This window comes from Watersipora subatra, chromosome 3, assembly GCF_963576615.1.
Source record: "Watersipora subatra chromosome 3, tzWatSuba1.1, whole genome shotgun sequence".
NCBI lineage: Eukaryota > Metazoa > Bryozoa > Gymnolaemata > Cheilostomatida > Watersiporidae > Watersipora > Watersipora subatra.
In genome coordinates, this window is record NC_088710.1 from 25186304 (window position 1) to 25212932 (window position 26629).

The 26629-nt window shown below is 33.0% G+C and overlaps 3 protein-coding genes across 4 annotated transcripts in view; 2 read left to right on the forward strand and 1 right to left on the reverse strand.

The window, feature by feature from the left end:
• LOC137392131 (uncharacterized) overlaps positions 1–25652 on the forward strand; it is a 127780-nt gene extending 102128 nt beyond the window's left edge. Inside the window, exons 17-24 of the mRNA XM_068078762.1 lie at positions 13871–15870; positions 16041–16124; positions 16346–16509; positions 18473–18655; positions 20295–20517; positions 22000–22197; positions 22544–22653; positions 25285–25652. Coding sequence (XP_067934863.1) covers positions 13871–15870; positions 16041–16124; positions 16346–16509; positions 18473–18655; positions 20295–20517; positions 22000–22197; positions 22544–22653; positions 25285–25416 — 3094 coding nt within the window. The 3' untranslated portion in view covers positions 25417–25652. The remainder of the gene's footprint in view (positions 1–13870; positions 15871–16040; positions 16125–16345; positions 16510–18472; positions 18656–20294; positions 20518–21999; positions 22198–22543; positions 22654–25284) is intronic.
• The window catches only part of LOC137389555 (uncharacterized), a 365277-nt gene that overhangs the window by 202786 nt on the left and 135862 nt on the right, over positions 1–26629 (reverse strand). The gene's annotated exons all lie outside the window — the stretch shown is intronic.
• LOC137389556 (uncharacterized) overlaps positions 1–26629 on the forward strand; it is a 386829-nt gene that overhangs the window by 147951 nt on the left and 212249 nt on the right. The window lies entirely within an intron of this gene.

A 26629-nucleotide genomic window follows, 5' to 3' on the forward strand; every position in this document is an offset into this window, starting at 1 on the left:
TTAGTATATGTGATGCGCACCATAGCCTAATAATACGTAGTATCTTTCAGACATTAATGATGTGATCACAGCCCATAAGCAGATGAACTATTACGTTGAATCAAAAATGTATCCTAATTGCAGACTTCCAATAAAATTGTTCATTTTCGACATGGCTCATAGCAATGTAAGCTAGCAATGACTGCCCATATACACACAATTAAAACAGCAAACATTGCATAGATTGTGTAAGTGATACTTTTTGGGAATGTTCAACCACATGGTTATAACCAGATAATCATCTCTAAATATTGGTCTGGCTGGCCATGATAATTATGCATGTCACATCATGAAAACACAATTTGACCATTCAAAATGAATCACTCTTCTTTTTTGATAGATTTTGATATCTTACATTTTAGCTATGTTGAGCAGACAGCTGGCTTCTGCAAAGAGTTACTGATTGGCTGCAGTCTTCTTTCTGATATGTCTTCATCTTTATAAGCGAGTTTTTGCTTATTGACCCCTCCAACTCCTAAGTCGATTACGATGAACCCTCACCATACAGTTTTAATTTCTTTCAGTGCTGACCCCATTAGGCGAAAACACAGTATAGAAGGGTATAGAAACCCTTGGTGACCATCTAATGCAAACACCATATGATCGAAATCAAAAATTATCACAATTTTATGTACATGTAGAGACTATACATGCACATCAAAATTGGTAACAAACTAATATGTTAACCTTAGGAGCTATGCTTACCCAAAGTATCTGTAGCGTATTTAGTGTATTTAGTGGTTAGGATCTGCAATAAATTGTAGCATTCCCCGGTACGACGCACAGTACATACTGTAGAGAGTTGTTACCTTTGAGAAGATGTATGATGTAAACGTCAAGTTTAAATTGAACACATTTAGCTCACTGAACAAATACTCAAATCCAAGTTTTAGTATGTATTATACTAAACCAAACCTCAACTTTGTCATCAGCTGAAATTTTACCACCTATCTGGTTTCAGTTTCGTTTTCACTTTAACTAATAACGCTGAACTTAGATAGCGAGTGAGCATAGTATCTTTTTGAGGCTTTGTAAGGGGAATTTTGGCAAATAGCATATCACCAACTTCCTTATTTGGACATAATCAGAACACAGACAGCCAAACTCTTGTTAATATCGTAAGGCGGCAAAAAGTCATTGTAGAAAGGCTACCCACCATCCTTCCTATTTTATGCTAGTGCTAAAGTTGAGCTCCAGGGTACTCTAGCTGACTTTATGATATTGTTGCTCAATAGGTCCTGGTACTGCCTTTTAACATCCATTTCTAAATACATGTACTTCTGTGTAACCTTCATCTCTTTGCTCACCTCTCTCTCTCTCTCTCTCTCTCTCTCTTTTTCTTTTGCCGTCGCAATCCTAAAATGATGGCAAAACCATTATATTTGCTCTTCTCTTATATCTACTTTGGCTACAACTTTCTATCTTAGGAGCCCACCAACCAGTACAAATCCGGAGAGTCGCATTCATATGATCGTGTCTCTAAGCTAACTAGCTCGCTTAGCAGGCGAGCAGCCTTCTTCCACACACTACTTCTTTGGTCCATGCTGCTATGGTTGTTATCTGATTAGTTGGATTCTTTTCTAACAACAGGATTGAGGGCTGCAACCCCAATGTCTGCCTCATATTTCAGTCGCTGCATGTTGGGAGTGGTGATCTGCCATATCAGATGGAGTTATGCTTAATGTTATAGATTGCGATTGCTCTTGATAGTAATAAAAGGTTTTTGCTTCATGGTTGAATGCCGACGTGTCCTCCGTGACACTTGACGGGCAACTTTATTTTTAAAGTTACCCCTTGCGAGAAAATTAATATCAAAACGTTGCTTGTTATTTTTTTGACCGCTTCTTTTATCATGACTCAAAAACCATTCGCAGGATTTTTTATGATTAATAAATAAAAATTATTAAGAAAGAACTACCTGCAAAATGATGCACATATGGACTTAATTTTATTATTATAAATTCATTTTTTGTGTAAAAAAGATGTTTTAGGAAAAATAGTTATTTTTATGTTAACTATATTTGTCATGACTCAAAAACCTTTCTTTGTCTTGTGTGAACTAATCATTATACAATTAGCAAAGAACTATATTTAAAAAACACAATAATAAAAAGGAATTGACTAAAATAAATAAAAATTTTCCTTGTTTCGGTTGACGTGAAAATAGTCAAATTTTAGATTTATAACAAATACAGCTTCAAGAAAATTTTCAAGGCATAAATCCAATCTTCAGTCTTCGACTTCATTCATGAACTTGGCCACAATAGGATTGGTAACCCTAACGTGTTTTGATAAGCAATTAGAATTGTCTTCAGTTGCGGTTAATGAAATGAACAGCACTAGAAGAGGCATTGTTTAAACCTTTGTCAAGCTTTCGAAGTTTTTAAATTCTTTTGTCAAAACACTGAAAATAACACCATCAGTGTAACTAACAAGTATATAGGTTTGAAATACGCTTGACACACGAGTCTTCTGTTTTGAGTCGGTCTTCAGTTTTGATGTATATGAGCGATGGAATCTAAATAAACACCGATGTATCTGAATCTGATGAATCTTGCTATGCCTATAGTTGCTCGTCTTTTTCAAAAATTTGAAATTAAAGTTATTGAAATAAGGCAATGGTATATTAGTGTAATATGTCTTGCATAGAACAATTTCTGTCTGACTGCCTGATTCTTTTTCTGAATAAAAAGAACTTATTTTTACAATAATGCTATATTAAATTAAATAGTTGTCACTCGATTCATGGAAGATTGCAGCATAAAGGTGACATAACTGGTGTTACATGTATGTCCAACAAAGAATTAAAGCGGAACATTTATTGATCATCTGTAGAATACTCTAGTTTAGGTACCGTCATTTTACAGACATAACTCATTTAGTTTTTTTCTAACTAACAAGCGTAAAGCATTGGTGAAAAGTTAAAGCATAGTATTTATCTGTTGGATTTGCACACAGATCTGGTAGAGCCAATGTTGCCATTTAAAAGATTCAGATTTTTTTTGTCTATAGAACACATACTTAGTGAATGTAAACCTTCATTTGCTACATAAAAAAAACATCAGCATTTTTCAGTATTAATGATATACTTATTCTTAAAAATAGCTATAAAACAAACAATGGTTTATAATAAACTAGCTGCATTACCCGCCTACAGGAACAGATGAGGTGCAGTATGAGGTTTATTGAGAATTGTATTTCATACTGTAAAACAACTCCAAATATGCAGTCTACTGAAATTGTTGTCCTGATCAGAGTATGCATGCACATATACATGTCAATGTTGAGGCGAACAATGGAAATCTGCAATGTGTTTTACAAGTATATGTGTGTAAAATCTAGTAAATATTCTAGATTTTTGTGTTTAGATTCATGCATCCATTCATACCCGTCTATATTTGCAGTTGACGATCGTGCACTTCTGCCGCTGAACCCCCGCCTTGGTTGACCAGTCTTTACCCGCCAAGCAGTTGACAATCGCGCTTTTGCACTCGCCTCGCAATCAATCGCTTCGCACTCCCAATCAATCGCCTCACCCTCGCCTTGCAATCACCTCCCACTTGCCTCGCAATCAATCGCCTCGCACTCAATCGCCTTGCACTCGCCTCGCATTTAATTGCCTCACACTCGTCTTGCAATCAATCACCTCGCACTCGCAACCAATCGTCTCGCAACCAATCAATTCGCACTCGCAATCAATCGCCTAGCACTCAATCGCTTTGCAATCAATCACCTCGCACTCGCCAACTCATTCATCTGAAAAGCCGCACCTGGAGACTATCGCTGTACTCGGGGCAAAAAAGGTCTCCTGCGTATCCCCGACTGACGCCACGGCTCTAGGCCTAGCTGTGCTACCCAGCAATGCTCGGGTAGTAAAAATGTTTTTGCACAGAAAATTGATTTGTATTTAACATATAACAACATTTGTCATTATAACTTTTAAACTACATATCATGAAAAAAGTGTTTTGTGTAGTCGAAATAAATTAGGAGAGAAAATAAAACAACTGCCAAGGTTTTCCAACTTTTTTAAACAACTACAACTTTCCCACTTCATATCATGAGGAAAAGGTTTTGTGCAGGACAACTGATTTGAAAATAAATAAAACAACTGTAAAGGTTTACAAACCAATGTAATTTAAAATTTCATAATTTTCAGCAACCTATATCTTTTGATAATGTATAGTGGAATCTCAGTTCGCGAACATAATCACTTCTAGAAGGTAGTTCGAAAACCGAGTTGTTCGAGATCCAAAACGATTTTTCCCATTAAAATAAAATAATGTCAACTTTAATCCACTCCAAGGCAAGAAAAAAAACTTTGGTTAAGTATTTTTTCAACATTTTACACCATGAGCTGTACTTTCTAAGCTTGTACTTGTAGTTGCTGTTTTACACCATAAGCTGTACTTGTACCCGGGTAATAAAACAGTCCTTGCACAATAAATATATTTGTATTTAACATATATTACAACATTTGACATTCTAACACTCAAACTACATAGGTAACATAAGAAAAAATGATAGGTAATCTATCATGAGAGAAGGGTTTCGAATAGTTGAAATAATTTGAGAGAACTTAAAAACAACCGTAAAGTTTATCAAACTTTGTCAAACAACTGTAACTTTCAAACTTCATTAAATGAGGAAAAGGTTTTCTGCAGTCTAATAAACTAAAAAAAAATAAAACCATTGTAAATGGGATTAGATGTAAATTTTAAATAATTAGCAAGTAATAGCTAAATAAAGTCGGTTTTGCAACAATTACAAAAAAGATGATATGGTAATGATACAACTAATACAAACTGAGAAAGCAAATTAAAATTTGTGAATATGTTGAACTAATAATAACAATTCTTGCATAGAAGTGTGTGGGTATATGAAGGTTACTGTCCCACCGGAAACTATACATCAATTCTTTGAATAAGACGATACTCAAAATATGACAGAATATCATAGTATTTTGTAGTGGAATTTTTATTAGAACAATGTCTGCCAAAAATGGTTGAATAAAATAATAATATTAATAATAAAGATTAGAAACTAATCAAGTAATAATAACAGTTATAGGAGAATGAATAATGTTTAAACTTCAAACACCATACTCAATTTATGTTTAAAAGAATGCAAGTAAATGTATAAACTTCAAAAGTCATAAGAAGTTCATAAATGTAATAAGAGAATTTAAATTTGTATGTCTATACATATATTTCTCAAAGTATGTCAGTTTGTGTAAATATAAAAAAGTGGAGAATAACTGACACTTGCAATCTTACACAATAAATCTCACAGTAATCTTACAAATGTTTGTTGTAAAATGTGAAATTAATTACAAAAAACTAACTGGTTAGGTTTAACAGGAAATATGTGTAAGCTAATACATTTAGCTGTACAACCCAGTGTTGCCCAGGTAATAAAAAAAAACTGAACAGAAAATTGATTTGTATTTAGCATATAACAACACTTGCCATTTTACCTAAAACAACTGTAAAGGTTTTCAAACTTACTTTGTCAAACAACTTTTAAACTTCATATCATGACAAAAAAAGGTTTCGTGCAGGTCAAATAATCTTTAAAAATAAAACGACTATAAGGGTTTAGATGTAACAGTAAAATAATTAGCAAGTAATAGCTAAATTGAGTCTGTTTGGCTATGATTACAATATGAGATGATTCAGTAATGATACAATTAATACGAACTGAGAAAATAGAATAAAATTTGTGAATATGTTGAATTAATAATAACAGTTCTTGCATAGACATGTATGTATAAAAAAAGTTACAGTTCCACCGACAGCTATCCATCAAAACTCTGAATACGACGACACTGGTACGAAAATATGTTAAGTAAAAATAAGATATTGTAGTGTCTTTGCCTGATCGAAGGTGAGAGAATCTAGATGCTATTCCTACGCGAGATAATACAATTGTCCGCGTGAAAAGTAGTGAGTGACCTTAACAGCGATTTAGTAATTGAACCTTTAAAAAAGCCAGAAACAAAAGTTCACAAAAACGGCATCGTGTTTCATAGAATTAATAAAATTTAATCGCCAAATTCTAATATTGAGAGCGTCTATTGTCGATATCGTTTTGCCGAAAACAAATTAGCCCTAATACAACGAGCACAAAAAAGCATTGCGTGTCATGAAGTTGAAAGAAGGCCATAGAGTTGTAATTATTATGTCATTTTTGTGTGAAAATAACAAACGATGAATAGGTTATGTATAGAGGCGCACTACCGGAGATTCCCGTTAATGCGTCCTAGATGCCTAGTAACTGCTAATAGTCCGAAAAGTATGGTACTCTATAAGGCGGACACATACATACGCATACAAATAAACAGACAGACTACAATTGCCATTTATATAGTAGATTAGCGCTTATCTTTTTTTATTCTTCTCTTACCAAGCAGAAGCGCAGCTATTCTTTATATAGGTACAGCAATTAGCTCGTACTTCTTTGGAAAATTTGCCAAGATATCTTTATTGTACCGACCCAGCCAAATATCTACACAGCTCAGTCATTTTCCTGGCTGGCTCTGTTGGTGATCTACAATGTAGTTGGTTTTTATGACAATTTACTTATCATGCTGATGTTTTGATAGGACAGGTCATTAACAGCTCATAGCCATATTTTGAAAAGTTTTTATTTATCCAAATTATCAACCCATACATTTTCTGTTGAGGCACTGAACATTCTGTGCATCAATATCATAAGCTCATGCCAAACTTTTCAGATTTTTTTTGTTCCATCAGATGTTTTGGAATTTTTACCAACATCTTTTATTGAGACACACATTGTTATAAAGTTTCACATTTTTTTGCAGATAATTAAACATTTTTTCTACTGAAATTACTTCCAGCTCTGGCCAAAATTTTTATTTCTATTTACACAAATTGCGACATAACATCCTTAATTCTGTCATAGCATGAGAAAGAACCAAGATGTCCACGTACTTTAAAAAATAATTTGTTGAAAAGAAGATATTTTATTAGGAAATAAATTGAAAAATTTAATGAGTTTTATTAAACAACAACAAAATTTTACAAACTTTACCAACATTATTTTGCTAGCAAGTTCGAGAGTCATAGTTTGACTGTCAATATATTACTCAGTTGCCATGACAGTTTTTCACATGAAACACATGCACTAGAAGAGTCAGAATTACTCGATATACAGTTACTAGAGTCCCAATGACTAATGGTGTTACAATCTTCCACAGCTGTAAACAATAGTGGTATTCCTTTTTGCTCTGGTTTTTTCGCAGCGAACTTTCTGTCTTGTAATCAATGAGCCGCTAGTGAGAAGCCTGCTGATTAGTTTAGTCAATATCGTTAAAAACAAGCTTATTTTTATGGAGATAGATCTTTTTGGTTCATCTGAAACAAAAGCCGAGTTGTTATAAATAAATTAACACACTGTTTAAATGTCGATGTATCGGCTTCCAGCCACAAACAGGTGATAACCCGAGCCGATACAGTGGCTTGCGGTAGTGAAAGAGTTAATGTTTAGTTTATGTGAGTAGTTTGTCTTCCAGTCAATATTCATTCATCGATTAACAAATTAATAAGCACAGTCACACAATGTTTCAACATCTCTCAATATATAACAGTCAAAATACTTTTAAATATGCAAAAGTTAGATAAAGTACCCATATATTCTCAGCTATCATTTATTGCCCTAGATGGTTATATTATATCTACAATATTTAATAACACATCATATAATGAACAAATAAAACTAAGTCACTTATCAGAGCAGAACTGTTTAATTTATATGATGTAGAATATCATTTACTTTTCTGTTGTGAAACCTCTTAGAATTGGAGGTTATACTGGTTCACACCAGAATAAATAAATCTTTTTGGCATACAAAACTCTGTGTTACCAGCATTTAGCCACATCTTTATACAGAGAAACCATATTAGAAAGATTATTTGATTTGAAAAAATTGCTGATTGGAGTTGGGCATAAAGTAAATTGATACAACATTTTTTAGCATTTCTTTAATTGAAAGGGTTCATAAAAGTAAAAATAGAAAGCACAAAAAACATTGAGACAAGTTAAACAAATTCGTACCACTCTGGTTATCATAATATTTAAGTATAATTAAATTTCAACCTGTTCGTCTAATCGTTCAGTTTTGTAATACTTGGCAAAATGTGTAAAAAGATTACACTTGAAGAACAAACATTTTAAACAAAAAACCTAATGGTTTTCAAAAAGCTTCACAGTTTAATCCTTTCAATCCTGGCCGTTTTTTTCAATGTGTGTCAGCAACCCTGATCAGTTTTTCAAAGATCCGAAGTTTTTAAACTTTAACTAAATTTTTCTAATTGCGCTCATAATACAATTATTTTAGGTTTACTAGTAAAAAATCGGGCAACCCCAATAAATTTCATCAAACAGAAAAAAACTGTATTTCACCATGACTCAAGCTAAAACTATAAAAGTTAGTATGATTTTAAAAACTTGTAAAAAACATTTACACTGGTATCATATTCTTCGAGCACATGTTAATCATTATATCTTTATTCAATTTATTCTAGAATATTCAAGTTAATATCATAATACTCTTTATTTGCAACACCATCATTTATTACCTACCAACGAGTGAGCGGTATCGATTTTTTGCAATATCGTCCTAATAAAGATTTGTTATTATAATAAAGAAAGTAGATAAAGATATATGAAAATTGTTACAAATGAAAGATAATTTTTTGGTCTAACATCCTGTGCAAGAATTAATTTGATTAGTTTACGCTTTTAACTATAAACGGCTTTTGTAAACAAAGCCATGTGAATGCCGCAATTCCGGTTGTTAAGGATTTTGACAAACCCTTGGCAAAGCCGGAAAACCGACTACTAAGGTTCAAAAGGTTAAAACTTGATAGCATATTTAAACTGTTTTAAATATATATGTAAAATGCCAGAAATATAACATGCAAAAAACTGATGAATAATATGTAAGCTATAGTAGCCAAAAGTTTAATCAGTTGAAGTGAGAGTAAATTATACCATATATAATTATCACCAACACTACCTTTATTTCTTACATTTCCTAAACCTATGTTACTACTCTCATATCAAAATAATTATATGATAGTTAATATTCAGTAAATTTTACCAACAATTAGAAGAAAAATTTGCAAAATTTTGCTACAGTACTTCATTTGGCCAGAAAGCTATGATTTATATTCTTGTTAAATGCTAATTTTTGTACGAATAAACATTTACATCTTGGTTTTCACGTTTACAAGTGGTAGTTAGAGATATAAAATTCAGCATATCAAGTAGGAATTCGTTGTCTAATGTTACTCATTTGAAGTTTCGATAAAAAATGTCCAAGTAATATTAACAATGATTTTTAAAGTTATAGTTTGTGTTGAATGTATACCATCCAATTTTACTTCATAAGTAATAGTGTTTTTGAGTGGAACTATGAATTAATATTTTCGTATTGTGCTCAAAATATTTCTGATAAAATTCCAAGTAAATATATTTTGATAGCTCAGTAACAACTGTTACAACTCTAAATGTGCTGTTAGAATCTCAAAATTAATAATACTTTAAAAAAATAATATTAACCATTATTAATTGTATCAAAAAGTAATTATTGTAAAACAGCTTACTGTAAAATCTGTTCAGTTTAATGCATAAGAATATTCTTGAAGTTGTTTATCATCTGTCAATTATGGCTCGTGTGACCAATATGTAAATAGAAAGGTGAACATTTTCAAAAGAAATTGAATTAAACATTTTTTATTTCTCAAAACACAATTTGTTAAACAGTAGTTGCTTGTGTTGTTATTATAGCCTTATAATTCTAACATATTCATAATTGTGTCAGGTCACAGCTGCTGCCAATCGCTCATTGTACTACTACCTCTTCTCTATCAAGAGATTATACTTAACTTAATTGTCATCTATCAAAACATCACAAAAACTAATGAATTTATTTTAAAATTTGCGTAGATACGCAAATAGAATCTTAAATTTTTTTGCAAAGTAAATCACTTACCTCGACACATGATCAACTTTGAACTCGCTTTTAGAGAGCCTTTTTTACAATAATACAATTAGAGCTTTCATAACAACTTCCAACTTAAAATAAGTGACTCCTTAGTATTTTCAGTTTGTGTTATGTGAATAGCTCATAAATAGGTGTACAAGTTTGCATTATAAACACAGAGTTCTGTTTTTACTTCATGTCTTTTGAATTTGCCGCTTTAACCATAGTTAACTCTTTCACTACCGCAAGCCAATGTCTTGGCTCTGGTTGCCATCTCTTTGTTGCTGGATGCTGATACATCAGCTTTTACACAATGTGTTAGTTTATCTATGATTATTCTTCGTTCGCTTCAAATAGATCAATAAAATCTAGTCTTTATGAAAACAAGCTTGTTGCTAACAAAAATAGACTGATCAGCTGGCCTCTCACTAACATTTTCTTGATTATCAAACAGAAAGTTCACCGCGGAAAAAGAACCGACAAAAAATAATACCCAATCATTTAAGCTGTAGAAGCCTCTAAAATTCTTTGCTATTGAGTCTTCAGTCACTCTATATCAAGTGACTCTGTCTTTTTAATGCATGTATTTCATTTGAAAAACTGTAATAAAGACCGAATATTATGGCGACAGTAAAAATATGACTATAGAAATCGCTGGCAAAATATTTTTCGTAAAGTTTGTGAAAGTTTTTACCATTTTAAAGAAAGTCAACTTAATGTGCTTTCCATTTCCTAAAAAAGTATCTTATTTTGAACAACATTTAAAAAAAATTAAATTGATTTTTTTCAAGTTATAGCAAATTTAGGGACATTATATCAACATTTGTGTGAATAGAAAAATTAAATTGGGCAGATCCAGTAATATATTTGGTAGCAAAAATGTTAACAGAGCGGTGGATTTTAGGCTAATCTGCAATTCTGTTTGGTTACATAGAACAATGCTTGGCTATATACTAAAAAATATTGTATTAATAACTACAAGTATGTTTATAAACAGCTGAGGCAGGTAAAATGTTCTTTTAAAGCAATCTGGTGGCTAGAGAGGAATCTCAAATCGTGTCTAAATATAACTTCACTTGAGACATGTTTGCTTGTTTTTCTTATTACATATTTGTAATAGTTCAACTTCTACTTAATTTTCTAATGTTTCATTAGGTTTAATACACAAATTATCAAGCCAGAAGGTGTAATTTAGAAGATGTAGAAAAAAATTGGAATAAACTAGAAGATCTGAATACCTTAACTGTAGCTTCTTTAAGCATTGAATAATGTTTAAAAACAATTCAAATACTGTGTACAATGAGACTTTTTAATTTTAATCGTAGGCTCTTCGCTCTCTGTATAGAACACTGATATTATTTATAATCAGCCAACAAACTAAGTATTCCAGCTTATAGGTTATTGAGCTATTGTGCAGACTAAATAATGCTGAATCTTAGATTGATGTAACAATTTTATATCTTCTAGCAAAGCTTTTGCCTTGCTGGTTTCATAAGTCTTCTGACCCTGTTGACATCGTACACTGTAAATATAAGACAGTTCATTCTAATGAATTTTATCTTTCAATGCGGTTCAGCGAAATTGATAAACTTATGCTGTTGCCATGACTTTATAAGACAAGACAAAAATCAGATTAATTTGATTATTTTACTATTTATCAAAAAGTTGATAAGTTTTGATGTTAATCACTATACCAATGTTGAACCTCAAGTTTTAATTTTCAATTTCAAAATCACAAGCAGTATAATTAATGAAAAACCATTTGCACCTAACAAAAGTGAGCACTTGCTATCACTAAGGCTTAACTGCTTTGATAGTGAAAGCATTTAAATTAGTTTGTGAATATATATATATATATATATATATATATAAAAATTGTTTCCTCATCCTGGATACCCTGTATGGGTGGTAAATTCTGCTCTAACTCGGGTCTCCTACCAGAGACCTGGGAGTTTGAGCACTCGCCTCAAGATCTTAGCTGTTCCCAATAGCGCACTTTTCTGCAACTCACCTGAGTTGATTGTTGTTGGTATTTGGGCAAGCCACATTTTATGCGCCGGTGTTATTGCGCCCAGTGCCCCAATGACTACTGGGATTACAGTTGTTCTTACATTCCAACATTTTTCAATTTCTTCTCCAAGAGGGAGATATTTCTCTACCTTTTCTTTTTCTTTGCTGGCTGTATTGTAGTCATTGGGTACTGCTATACCTATTATAGTAGCCCTCTTGTTCTCCTTGTCTACCACCACTATATCTGGTTGGTTTGCTAGGACATGCTTGTCAGTTTGGATGTAGAAGTCCCAGAGGATCTTAGCGCGGTTATTTTCATTCACCTTACCAGGAGCTTCCCACCAGTGTTGTGGTTTATTAAGGCCATACTCTTCACATAGACTTCTATACACAATACCTGCGACATGATTATGCCGCTCAGTGTATGCGTTCCCTGCTAGCTGCCTGCATCCACTGATGATGTGTTGGATGGTCTCAGGTGCATCTTTGCACAGTCTGCATCTAGGATCGTCTCTAGTGTGATAGATTTTCGTTTGGAGTTGCCTTGTTGGGAGCACTTGCTCCTGGGCTGCCATGATTAGCGACTCTGTATTGGCCGTTGGGTTTCCTTTGTTCAGCCACATATATGTCTGGTGAATATCGCCAACGTTAGATATTTGTTGGTGGTAAGCACCATGAAGAGGTTTCGTGTGCCAGTCATTTTCCTCATCATCAGGGCGTAGGTCCGTTGTAGGAGCAGCCGATTGAAATTCAGCTAGCAACTTATCTGAAATGGCCATGGAGGCTGCATATGCTTTGATGCTTTGCTCCTCCTCTTTCACTGTCTGCTGTACACTTTTGAGTCCCCTACCGCCATCTTTCCTATCAAGATACAATCTGGTAGTATCAGATTTTGGGTGGAGTGCTCCATGCATGGTCAGCAGTTTACGAGTTGCTATATCTGTTTCTTTGATGGCTTCCTCAGTCCACTTTATTATGCCTGCTGGATATCTTATTACTGGCAGTGCATAGGTATTTATTGCTGTGATTTGGTTCTTGGCATTGAGCTGGCTCCGTAAGACCTGCCGAAGGCGTTTCTTGTATTCGGTAATGGCTTTGTGACGTACCTCGGCTTCGTGGTTGATGTTGTTTTGCATAATCCCCAAGTACTTGTACCCTTCTTCTATATCTTTGATGGTACCATTTGGCATTCTTATATATATATATATATATATATATATATATATATATATATATATATATATATATATATATATATATATATGTATGTATATATATACTCATGCTACAGACAGTACTGTTTCGGCTATATATATCTATATATATATATATATATATATATCTATATATATATATATATATATATATATATATATATATATATATATATATATATATATATATGTGCTCAATCAATTTGGTTTGCCAAATTTTTACTGAGTGAATTTCTGTATAAAAATGTGCAACTTGAGTTAAAATATTTTTGGCAAAACATATTTAATATATAATTACAAGAGATATTACGCCAATTTAATAATATTTCTGATTTTTTGAAGAATTAATATGGTGTAGCTATAACGCAACTAATGACATTCTTGAGCACTTTCAGCCATTAATATAATGAAGAAATTTGCAATAATTTTGTTATATTTAATCATAATAATGCATTAAAGTTTAAAATAAAGCTTTGCTTGGTTGAATATAAAGTAATATGCTGCTTTTTATGCTAGTGACGCTGCCTCTGGATGTATCAACAACATTTAGCAAAATTTGTTTTAGTTCAAAAATCAGTAAAAAAAACTATGTTTTAGATACAACAGTCTTCAGATGCTGAGATGTTTGAGCTTGGCTTTCAACAACATTCAGTCTCTCCCATTCTGGATTTACAAGCTAGAACGACTAGAGGAGCTGGATCTGAAGGGAAACACAAAGCTGGAAAAAATAGAGAGTGCAGTCTTAAAGATGAAGAGTCTTGTTAGTCTTGACTGTGCAAGGTGTGAAAACTTGAAGGAACCTCCATACAGTGTTTGTATACAAGGAATAAAAGCTATCAGAAAGTTCTTTGTTGATCTTGCTGCTGACAAGCCAGTAAAGTTAGTAGAAGTGCCAGTTGCTGTTGTTGGAAACACGCTGTCTGGAAAAACAAGCTTATTTAGAACATTGAAAACTGGCAAACGTGTTTTGACATGTCGTGGTACAAGCTCTGAAAAGGATGAGACAACCAGAGTATTTCAAGTAGAAGATTTACCTCTTGAGGCCACTGAAGTCAAACTTTTTGATTATGGTGGTAATCAAGTTTACCATCTCGCATACCAAATTCTCAGCAAAGAGCGATGTATTCCGATGATGGTAGTGGATTTGGCAGATTTTGCAAAAAGAGCGCAAGCTAATGGAGCTGAGGCTGCATGCAAAAAAGTGTGTTTCAATTGGTTATCTCATCTTTACCTTGCTTGCCCTAAGCTTGGCCCGCCGATTCTTGTTCTCACCCATGTAGATGAACTGGCAAGTGATCAGCTCAGTCAAGCACGAGAAGAATTTCTCAATGCGGTAAAGTCGATACGATTAAAACTTCTAGAAAAAGAAAATCAATTTGCGAGTCTGTTTCCAAAAGTGCTGAATGTTATTGAGCATCTGTCTAACAGGCAACGGCCATTGTTTGATGATGGTGAGATTTTTGAATTTGGTAACGATCCAAAAGTAACATCCAACATAGAACATCTTAAAAAAAAGCTCAATGAAAGATGCAAAGAACACATTGTGGAACTTCCAAAGCTGTGGAATTCTGTGGTGCTTTTTATCCAACAAGCTTCTCATGAGCCATATGTGGAGCTCTCGCAAGTGCTAAAAAAGTTTCCAGATGACGATCTGGTAATTATTCTGCGGTACATGCACAATGCGGGTCGGGTGTTCTTCTTTGAAAAACTCAAAGGTCTTTCTGGTTACATTTTTCACAAGTTTAATAAAATCACATCTATGATAAACTTGCTGTTTCATCATAGATCACAAAAGCAGTGGGATGATCATCTCTCCGAGTTTGATTCCTTTCTTCACCAGGACAGAGTCATTCATCAGCTTGAATATGAAGCATTGGTGCAACGACTTCTTCATGATGGCATTTTAGCTGAAGCTCTTCTGAAAAATCTTCTCAGCGGTTCTGATTTCCCATTCGATGTTTCAGTTGAGCTTTTGAGGTCTTTTTTGATGATGCACGGTCCAATTGGAAAGCCAACACATGCAGAATTTTTGGTTCCAGCTTTAGCTTCTGAATCCATGGAAGATGTGGCCAATATGAAAAATAGGTTGCAGTTAAGAGTAGACATCCTTCTTGAAGGTCTGCCCATACCAACGTATGTTCATCACCAACTTTCTGTTGCAGTTTTGAATCTTCTTTGCAACCCTGTTTGTCGAACCTCCGCTTTCAAAAGTGGAGTTACTATCGCACAGAAACATAGTGTAACATATGTTCAACACAATTTCCACAAAGGAGTCATAACAGTACGCGTTGCAACTATTCCCAAAGAGCTTAGCACATCCTGGCAGCGCCTGATTGATGTAACAGACGTCATCATACGTCAGTTGTCTCAATCATGGAAAGCTTGCCATGTAGCTGTTCGTATCTACTGTTCACACTGCCTGTTTAGAGGAGATCAGCAACCAGAATTCCAGGTTAATCCTGAATGGCTTTGCTCAGTCTATGAGGCAACTGGAGAAGCCACATTAAAAGTTTCGACATTCTCTGGGATAGAACCCGTCATTTGCAAGCAATATTCCACTTCCCCTTCAAATGTCCTACTACCATTGAAGTTTCCGTGTAAGTGAGATGTTGACTTTGTTTACAATTTTGCATTGAATCCGACAGCTTACTCTTTCTGCAGTTTTAAATTAGTGTAACTTGACTATTATTACAAAGTTTATTGCAAAATTTGAACATCACATTCAACTGAAACGAGCTCATAATAATCTTTCAACTTTGTATTGTAGGCATACAACTCACTGACAATGAAGTCACTGCAGTTGACAATTATTTGTCCAATTTGGAACATTGCCAAGCCAGCTCTGCAGAATGTAAGCTCCCAAATACATGAATAACTTATTAAAAAATGTAGTTTCAGTAGTAATTCAATATGGGTACAGAGGTGCATAATATAGTAATTATCTAATATTTTGTCATTTGTGGTTTTCTTATGTGTATGTTTTTTGAAACTTTATCGATTTTTTAATTTAACACGCAACTCCTTGCTTAAATTTAGTAACTTAATTTTCTCTAGCGCCTTGCGATTTTACAGGCATGGCTAAAGTTCAAAGCCCAGTCATTGACCCAGACAGTGAATTGTCTGATGTTGAAAAGGAAGGATATTGTGATGAGAAAAAATCACAACAAAAGATCGCATTGCGACTGATTCCAACCAGCAAGAAATCAGTAAAATACCTCTTTGAGAATACAAATGAGGTATTCTTGAGATTTTGGACGGGTTTTGAGCATAGAATATCTCCAAGTGTAAAAGTGAAACATCAACAGTTTTTTTTATAATGAATGCCAGAATGACCCGTAAAGTTACAGAAAAATGTTCTTGTTTTAATAAGGATCATAACTACTGACAAAATATTCATCTTTCATTTGGTGAATTTTACCCAAAAACTTTTATATAAAAATAGATTATTCTAATTAAATCTGCTACTTTTGTTAAAAATTGATTTCCGGTCAAAGGTAAATAATTTAATTAGTTTGTAAATTACAGTTTTTTTAGAAAGAAACAAAACATTAGAAACTTACAATAAGTACCAAATAACCTTAATTAGGCAATATCTAAGCAGTGAGGCTGTGTAACTATAAAAACTATAAAAAATGCAAAAATAAACTTGCTTGAAAACAAAGATTTTGAATCAGCGGTCAACATTTTATACATAAATTCTGCAGTTCAATCTTGAATTTGGAAGAGCAGTTTGATAACTTATGAATTGTTTTAAAACTTTTGCCGATCGAAAACTTCAGTACAAACCTCCTTCAATGAACTGACCATTTTTACAGGTTTAAAGTTTTACATTATTTTTCATATTTTTATTGTATTTGTAAGGCCATTCAACAGAACCTACAGTACTTAAATATAGTTATTTTACTTCTCCGGAGTTCTGCTTGCAGTATAAAGTGGATTTCTAGCAATTATAAAAATAAAAAGGCCATTATCAGTTCTATTCAGTTGGTCATCTTTGCAATTTTTTTTGGCTGCTATTTTGGTTTTTTTTGTTGCGCTTCAATGGAACATTTTGCCAAATAAATTATTTTTCAAAAATTAAATTTATAGTTTAAACATTCATATAAAAGCATATTAAATACGTTGTAAAGCAAATAACTTGATTTACATTTTTCTTACTCTATTACTGTTTCATTAGTGTGAGTATTTATCATAAAATTACATTTGCTGGCTTGACCAGTTTGACTACAATACATCTTTAGGTTTATAAGTGATCATATAATCTCCGTAGAACTTTTCAAAACTAGCAAGCGTATACATGTTTGTAGTCAGGTTTTCTATTAGCATTCATGTGAGTCTACATAAGATTTCACATAACTAAATTGTCGTAAAAGGCGCTACAAATTACTACTTCTAATCATGTTTACCATATTAGTTTAAATCAGACATTGTTTTCACATGCTTAACAATTTGTTATAGAGTTATCCACTGAAAAAAAACCGATATACCCTTATGCTAGATTAGTTAGCCAATAAGACCAAAGCTAAACTTTCCTGTTTTGCAACAGTTTATGTTCTTTTTTGGAAACCATCCGCATTTGCTAAATATTATGTACATACAAATTCATCACCAAAAATGTATTTAAAACCAAAATTCAAAGTTTAATGAGTAATCCAAAAACTGCATGTAAGTAGCTGAAATGATATTGATGTAATCTAATGAAAATATTATAAAAGATTACTGTCCTGACCATTACTCTTAGAAATAACTTTTCAGACACGATCCTGAACTTGGAGTGAGTTGAAAAAAGTTTTGATCTATTTGATTGCTCTTGAATGCACTCAATGTTTTTGGATAACTCGCCCTCTATTTTTCCATTTGGATAATTACGATAATGAAATTATCGTGAAATTAGATTGTCATGCCATCACTTTGGCTGCCAATAGTGTTTTAGACTATTCTATCATACTTGCTTTGTTTACGCAATAACAAAAAAAATACCAGAAGTTTTGAATTTTAAACTAGGCAAATGGTAAAACACTTTTCCATGTTAGAACATTAATAGTTGACATGCCCACTATGCAAAATATCTTCTTAATATTATACATACTGTAAATTTTTAGGCTATGCTGAGTACATTTACAAGAAAGTTTGGCACTACAAACATCAATGCATGCGTGCATTAAAATGGTACAAAGTATTCATTGATTGTGCTTTTAGGTCTACAAGATGAGTGAAGGAGTACGAGGAAGAGTCCTTATTTTCAACATCAAAACATTTCGACATACTGGTACAACAAGGGATGGTTCGGAAGTGGACTATGACAACCTGCGGAGACTATTGAAAGACCTGAAGTTTGATGTTGCCAAAACAGAGGCAGATCTCACTGACTTGAGCTTTGAGGTAGCTAAAACAGAAACTAGTTGCTTTATAAAAATATATAAGTTTTTCAAACTTCATATGTTTAAGATGATACAGGTTAATTCAAATGAGTTGAACTTGACTAGTCATGCTATAATCATTGTCATAGTCACAGGTAAGATGCTGCATATTATAACAATTTTCTCTTCAGCTTTTCTATTCACCCATTTACTGAGTCTTTAATTTTTTTCGATTATATAGTCAAAACTAAGCAATGCTAGTCATATGTTATACTTTTATGAAAGAAATTTGCTTCTTGCAATTGGGAAAAAATACGGAAAGTATAACCTCTTTACTGATGCTTGAGCATTAATGCGACTTTTCCAGCAGTTGCGTAGTAATTTAATTTTGTTGTTTGTTGACAACATAACTAATGATTTTTAGTACTTTTATGGTATTGACAGTTTTTCTTGAAAATTTCTCCTTAAAATCAGCCTAAATTTGCAATGAATTTTAAATCTTTGTTTGGGAATTGCCAAATCAAAACTGCACATATTTGATTTCTGACGCTTGAACTGTTTAGTGTTATTATGGCTTTTGCAATTAACTCCCAAATAAGAACACGAAGAGCTACTTACATGTAAGTGTATGAAATTCTAGCTGATTCAGATTCTAATCATTACTCTCATGGTGGTGAAAGTAATAGTTTTGTACGAGTAAGGAACATTGTAGAGGATCAATTTAGCTTTGTAGCGATTGGAGTTTTACATAGCTTTAGCAATACACAAAGTATTGATAAAAAATTGCGCCTCCTTGGAATAGAATAAAAGTTGGAAAAACCAGTCAACATCAGCTCGACTTGTTAAAAAATGGTTAAATAAAAAATTATTTGATCCTGCTATTGTTAGGGCTTTTTATCTGGTCAGAATAAAAATAATTCAGATGATCGAAGTGATGTAAACTTTTTCGACTTTTAATATACTTGGAATATACAGAGACAAACGATCATTATTGTAGCTCACATGGCTACGTTATAGCGTTGGACTCTACCGAAAGAAATCCTTCCAAGCATTTCATACAGGGACAATTGTGAATGACTGTATTTTTTTGAAGTAGATATAAAAATGAATGTTCACGTACAAAATATTTTGTTCATAGAAATAAATTTAAGTTTGAGCTATGCATGTTCATAAAATACCGATTTTATTGAATTTTCAACAATAAATTACACGACTTTTGGGTCTTTTTGCAGGGCTTCAACCTAGCCAAAGGGTTAACATGCTGGAAAATTAAAATATATATGTATAACAAAAAATGTTCTAGAGAGAGTTTGAAGTTGACAAAATTTGTATACATATCATAAAGTAAAGTCGATAATTTTCTGTAAAATGGATGGCAGTCGAATGAAAGCTAAATTTTTACATGGATAGCAGTGAGTAATTTAAAGAATGGAGATTACCGAAAGGTTTTTGTGAAATGCCTATTACTCTGTTTATGAAGACATGCATATGATTGGATATAAACACTTTAAGATAATTTAACTAAGCAGCTGCACAATTCCCACTATAAGTTTTTTTCAGTTTTTGACATTTAAAAACTAATTATAGACAGGCAGGTTGATTAAAGAAATTGATCAAGCTTTCCCTGATGTTCAAAGCACCATAAAGAATTTTTGTAACAGGAAATCCTTAAAGAGATCAAAGAAGAAACAAAACGAGAAGAACATAAAGATTTGGGAATGTTTATACTGATCATCATGAGTCATGGATTTAATGGAGACATGCTGCTAGACCACCATGGAGACCTGTTTCCATTGGCATCTATCAGAGACAGCTTGTCTCCAGAGAAATTTCCTGCAATGGCTGGAAAGCCTAAGCTCATCATTGTCCAGGCCTGCTCAGGAGGTTGGTAAAAGAAAACTAGATTAATGAATGTGGAAATCTAGACTAAATAGTCATAAGTTCAGCTTACACTAATATTAGCTTTAAATTCATTGGTGCTTTTGAAGTACTTTTACAATTTAGTAAAAAAAATGATAGATATGTGAGTTAACCCTATCGCTGGCAAAATGACATTTTTTTCGCTTCGCGATACTCCTTCAAATGGGCGGAGCGATGTTTTTGTCGCCATAGCAACATATTTCTTTTATTGTGGCTTTTGGTTAGCTAAATGCCATTTTTTGTTTACTTTTTTGATTGGTAGCAAGCTACGATATACTGGCTTCAGTTAGCTTCTAAACTAAATTTTCTATTTGCACAAAACGATCGTTTTAAGCAGTGATGAATGAATAAAAATTGCCAAATGTTAGTAAACTGTTCTAAATAAGTTTTAAACTATTCTTTTTGGTTCTGCTTTAGCTGTTATTTACTGAAAACTTTGATAGTTTAAATTTAGTTTATCATCATTACGACTTCCAAGATAACTTTCTGAGATTATTTTTATACAGCACGTACTAGTACCGGAGTTACTACAAAAATCACAGCTGGCTGTGACTTTTTAGATTTAGTAGCCAGAGATGACATTGAATCAGGTTCAAATTGTGATTGTAATTATTTTACATCTGGAATTGATATTGATGAAGAAGCTGATAGCAATAATGATGATGAAGTGGGTGGGGTGATTCCAGTCCCTAGAAGAATATTACAATATGAAAAGAGATAAATCTCCTACAATTCATCAGTTTGTAGTAGTGACAGGTCGAGTATTTACTCCAGTAGATGCTGTTTGATGGGTACAAAAAAACAAGAATAAGCACATGGTGCAAATACTGTGATGTAGGCCTTTGTAAAAGAGAATGCTATCGGATATATCATATGTAAATAGCGCTTATTCGAGTGTACATTTGTATTATAAAAAGATTTAAAATAAGTATATTTATTTTGGTAGATCTACATATATAAATATTTTTATGTTACAAATTTTTATTCATTTATAATATTCATAAATATGTATATATATATATATATATATATATATATATATATATATACATCTGGACATAAACATGCATATTTATGCACGTTTATACATAGATATATGCACACAATAACATACAAAATAGTGTATAAACTTTTAAAAATAAATTGATTTTTCGGAAAATTAATTCGCCCAAGGGATTCTGATATAGTCCTGAAAATTTGCCCGCAAAAGTGTTAACATACTATTGCTCATAGTAAAATACTCACATCATAATTTTAATGCACTAAACTGATTGTTACGTAAAAGCACCAATTTGTGATTGTTACATGTAAATTTGAGTGGCCAGCAGGTCTTGGTTTAATTTTTAAACTTTTAAGACTGGCTTATCAAATTTGGAGATAACAACGGTACATGTTTGCATCAGTGGGATTACATTCAGAAATGACTTTTCTATTGTTGTACTACAGTGCGGTCAGATTTTGGACGATCCCGAGACTCATCTGGAGGTACAAAAAGGTCATCTGATGTAGCAAGATCCACTATTGATTGCAAATTGCTGCAGTCAATATTCTGGTCAGGTCCTAATGATGAACAGAAGCCTCCTTCAGATCCACCTACTGTGCTGAATGTGGATGACTTTTTCATAATGAAGGCCAGCAGTGAATGTATGTATTGGCTATATTCAGGACTATGTTTTGGTGCTTTTAGTGTACATGTAAATAGTAAAGAAGCTGCAAGTATGTAGTTAGACACAATAGTCAGTATGTTGTATATTTAATTTAAGTAAAATTAATAAAAATTATCATAGAAAACGTTTTCATTTTTAAAATTATTCAGTATTTTTTGTTAACATTTTTTAAGTTACTTTGTTATATAGATAGAATACCTGATTTTCTACCCATTACTTTTGTTGTTAATATTTATGCTAACAGTAATAATCTAATTGTTTATTAAATATTGTACTGTTAACACTTCATTGTTCTGATAACATACTATTTCTTTTTTTTTCAGCGTATTCAGCAACTAAATCAGATACACATGGATCGTTTTTCATTCGGATGTTAGTTGTTACATTCTATAAGCATGCCTGTCACAGAGATGTTGAGAGTTTATTCAAAATAGTAAGTGCTCTTGTTTACATATATTGATTCTCATAAAGTTTATGCTTTACTAATGGTTGTACTTGTGATAGTTTGGCCATTGCATTGTTTTGTTTAAACAAGTGAACATAAAAAAATTTGAGTAGAAACATCTTCCATGCCATGTCCATTGAATCTCTGTTCATGATGTTTACTAGGTCTATTTTTTGCACAAGTAACAACTGCAAACTCGTCAGCATTCTGTGTTACCCTTCATATAGCAGTACTAAACTTTTCTACCTATGGGTTATGTTTATGCAGCTATTTTTCAGTGCAATATTTGTGTCTGCTTACCTTCCTTCAGCAAGGTTGCACCTATGCTAAGCTGCTTTTGCTGATAATTAAAAACAAACAAATCCGAAAAAATTGTTGTTGTTTATCTGGTACTAAAATTAAGGAGCCACAGATATTGTAAGGTTGTCCTTGAATCTCAATATTTAGAATGAAAACAAGCTGATCAATTTTTTAGCTACAAATTAAGCTTGTCAATAGCAGCTGCTTTATTAGCAAACTTGACAAGGAAACTTCTCAGGATCAAAATCACTACCTTGGAAAAAGGGCTTCAAAATGAGTAGAATTTTTTCAGTCAATGCTGGTCTTTTGATTTTACCATTTTTTAAACAAATTCTAGCTGTTTTGTTTTTAAAGTGATGTCCATCCCTTTTAGCGTCTTTGAGAAACATTAGCTTGATAGGAAACTCATGATTCAGTTTGTTCTGGGCTCTTGAGTCATATTTTAAAGCAAAATTCAGTGTCAATGGATGCTGTCCCTATTGGGTTATTATTTTTGTTAGAATGCTTTAGTCGGCCGGTAACCAGATGCGTGCTATGCCGCTGTAGATGGTGATGTAAGCTGGAGGTCAAGCACAATCTTATAGCACTTTATTTTCATACGAAACTCATACTGTTCATATAAAAGACTCATCTTGACTTAATAGGCACATTTTGGAAATCTGGTTGAGTGTCACACACTATATATGCATTAGAGACATTTGGTTATACTGTCACCATCTAGTTAATACAATAAAGATAGTAGTCAAAATGTGGCTCAAAATGAATCATTGGAGGAAGTGAACAATTTTCCTCCCCTTGTTTTTACAATCGAATCTGTTATCTTGACATGTTGGTTATGGTTTGCCATGGTCATCCTTCATATTCGTTGGGTGTTTTTGCATCTTGCTTGCGGTGTAAACAAAGGTTTTTCTATTTGATTAATTGTTATCATAGTCACTCAATTCTGAGACTCCAATGACTTTTTAAATGGTATATAAGGCGGTGATTAAAAATCATTAGTGTGCATAAAATAGTAAGCACGGCGTCGATATTTTAGTACTGTAAAGTTAGATATAATCTACAAGCTCATCTCTTATCCGACTCGAAGATAGTCAGTAGTCTAACTACATCGCACCAACAATTACAGTGAACATTCTGATTGTTAGTGTTTATGAGTTTGCTAAGAGGTGTCATCTACTGCAACTGCTAGTGTGTGCCTTTTGTTCTGCTCAGTCTGTGCTATAGTCTGCTCAGTTTTTTCAGCTTATTTTATCTTCTGTCATAAGCTAGTAGGTCATTGTTTTCATTAGCACGCTCCCGTTGGCTAGTAACCAGATGCCTGCTAAGCCACTTTAGATAGTAAACATTCTAATTGTTTGCACTCATAAGCCAGCAAAGGGGTTTCATTTACCGTAGCGGCTGGTGTGTGCCTTTTGTTCTGCTAAGTCTGCTCAGTTTTTTTAGCTTAGTTAGTTTCTGTCATAAGCTTCATTATTTGTGTGAATCTTTCATGATGTTAAGAATTTGTTATGGAATGTTTTGCGGCTGCTTTGCTCCTCAGTTTTGCTTTTTTCTGTTAGGTTTCAGCGTGCTCTAAAATTATGAGTGTTTCTAGATTACCTTTTGATTGCATTTTGGGTATGCAAAAACTGAATAAAAGGGATTGCAAAAGCGAGTGTGAGACTGCTGATAATAGAACTGGTCCTAAAAATCAATATCAGCGAGGAATCGGTTCGAAGCCAAAGGATTTGCATTTCAAAAAAAGCTTAGCAAAAGTTAAAGTTTGAACTGCTGGCCAGATAAATATTGTTGATCATCTAACCCTTTGTGTAACTTCAGATGACATAATTATTGTAGTAAATGAATCTAATAGATATTTCCTACCAAAGCATGCATGAGAGCTCTTAATTGGCTCTATGTTTTGGACACTTTTGAGCTATATGCATTTTGGAGCTGTAGACTACAAAGTTAGGTAGTATAAATAAATATTGTTAAAATGTTACCATGCATCAAAACAAAAAATGGAAGTTGACTTTGATTGGTCTTGAAACCATGATCCATGGCCAATTCATGGATAAGTGCCATATCTATTTAGTCAAAGCAAACTTTTCACTGAAAAAGTAATTACGTTATTAATTTTTTGGCTTGAGTTTTTGAAAGCTGACCATGTCATCCAAACAGCATAAAGTGGGCATACATAAACTGACACTTCATGATTTAGATATATACTTAGATTTTGGGAAACTAATTTTATAATTTAGTAGGTCAATCCCAAAAAATATACACATATTCAGTTTTGGTCTGCAGCGAAGTTGAAAGAAATTCAAATTATCCTTGCAGATCCAAGATAGAGTTCGCCAAATCAGCCTCATTCCACCAAACCACGTAATGGGAGGAAATGTTCCGACATCAATCTGTACCTTCACGCATCGCCGAAAGTTATATCTGTTTCCAGGATTCCGAAATCGTTGATGTATCTGTGAAGAATGTGTTGAACAACCAGGTTGAATGTTTTGGTCATTGATTAGCTTTTGATGTTTTAGACAATTATAGACTTAGCCTATAGAATATATATTGGCGTAACTCAATATGTTCACATCATCTAGCTTTTCAGCTTATGTTAGGCTTTTTATTACTATTAACATGCTTTTATCTAGTTGTAAGTTTTATATGATTTTTTCTTCAAATACATTGTAATGGTGTGAATATCTTAAGCTAATTTTGGCGCTTTATAGTTCTTTGTTTATCTGCTGATACAAAGTGATTGAAGCCACATCTATAAGCTATCTCACAATAATAGCAATAGTCACCTTTAAGTCCATAACCTCTCAAAAACAGTTTGAAAAAATCTAATTTTTCTCATAGATGTCTAAAATAGTCGAAGACAGATGCTTGACTAAAGACCTACATTTTATAATAGTTCTAATAATACAAGAGTTATTTCAATTACTACATTGTAAAAGATAGATACTCAAAAGGTGTTACTACTATATGAGTCTCGTCACATTTCAAATTTAATGAATCCTAAATCAGAAGAGCTGTAGCTTCCAGTGAACTGGCCCTTTTTATAAGCTTTATATAGTGATTGTGTTCTTTGAGTTATTTAGTTCAATTACCAACAAACCTGAAAGACTTTATTAAATAGTACCTATTTTAGCAATCATTACGTCAAGACAGAGCTAATCAAAATTGGCCCATGGGTATAATCTGCGATCGGTTGTAAAAATACAAACTCAGAGAATCGTACTAAACACAGTCAATACAGTTCTAGACATAGGTAATATTCGAATATTGGCATTAAGATTTTTAAACTTCGAGCTATTTTTTCATCTCAATAAAGAAATTATTATGTGCTTGAATGAGCCTGAAGCAAATGATAGCCAAGTAAAGAACATTATATGTATTGCAACTGGAGCCATGTCAGTACAACTATATGTATACATTGATTATGAACAAAAAACACAGATCACCATCTGAGTCAAGACTAATTCAACATTTAAAATGATACCCAAATGTGTCAAACCAGTTTGTTATAAAAAATTACTATAATGGTATAGTTTGGTTAAATGATTAACAAAATATGCATTGAATGATTGACTTAATTCAAAACTGGTAAAGTCCTTCTAGCACCTGATGAGATTGAGTTGACAACTAAAGATCAGACTCCAAAAACTATTCAATATCA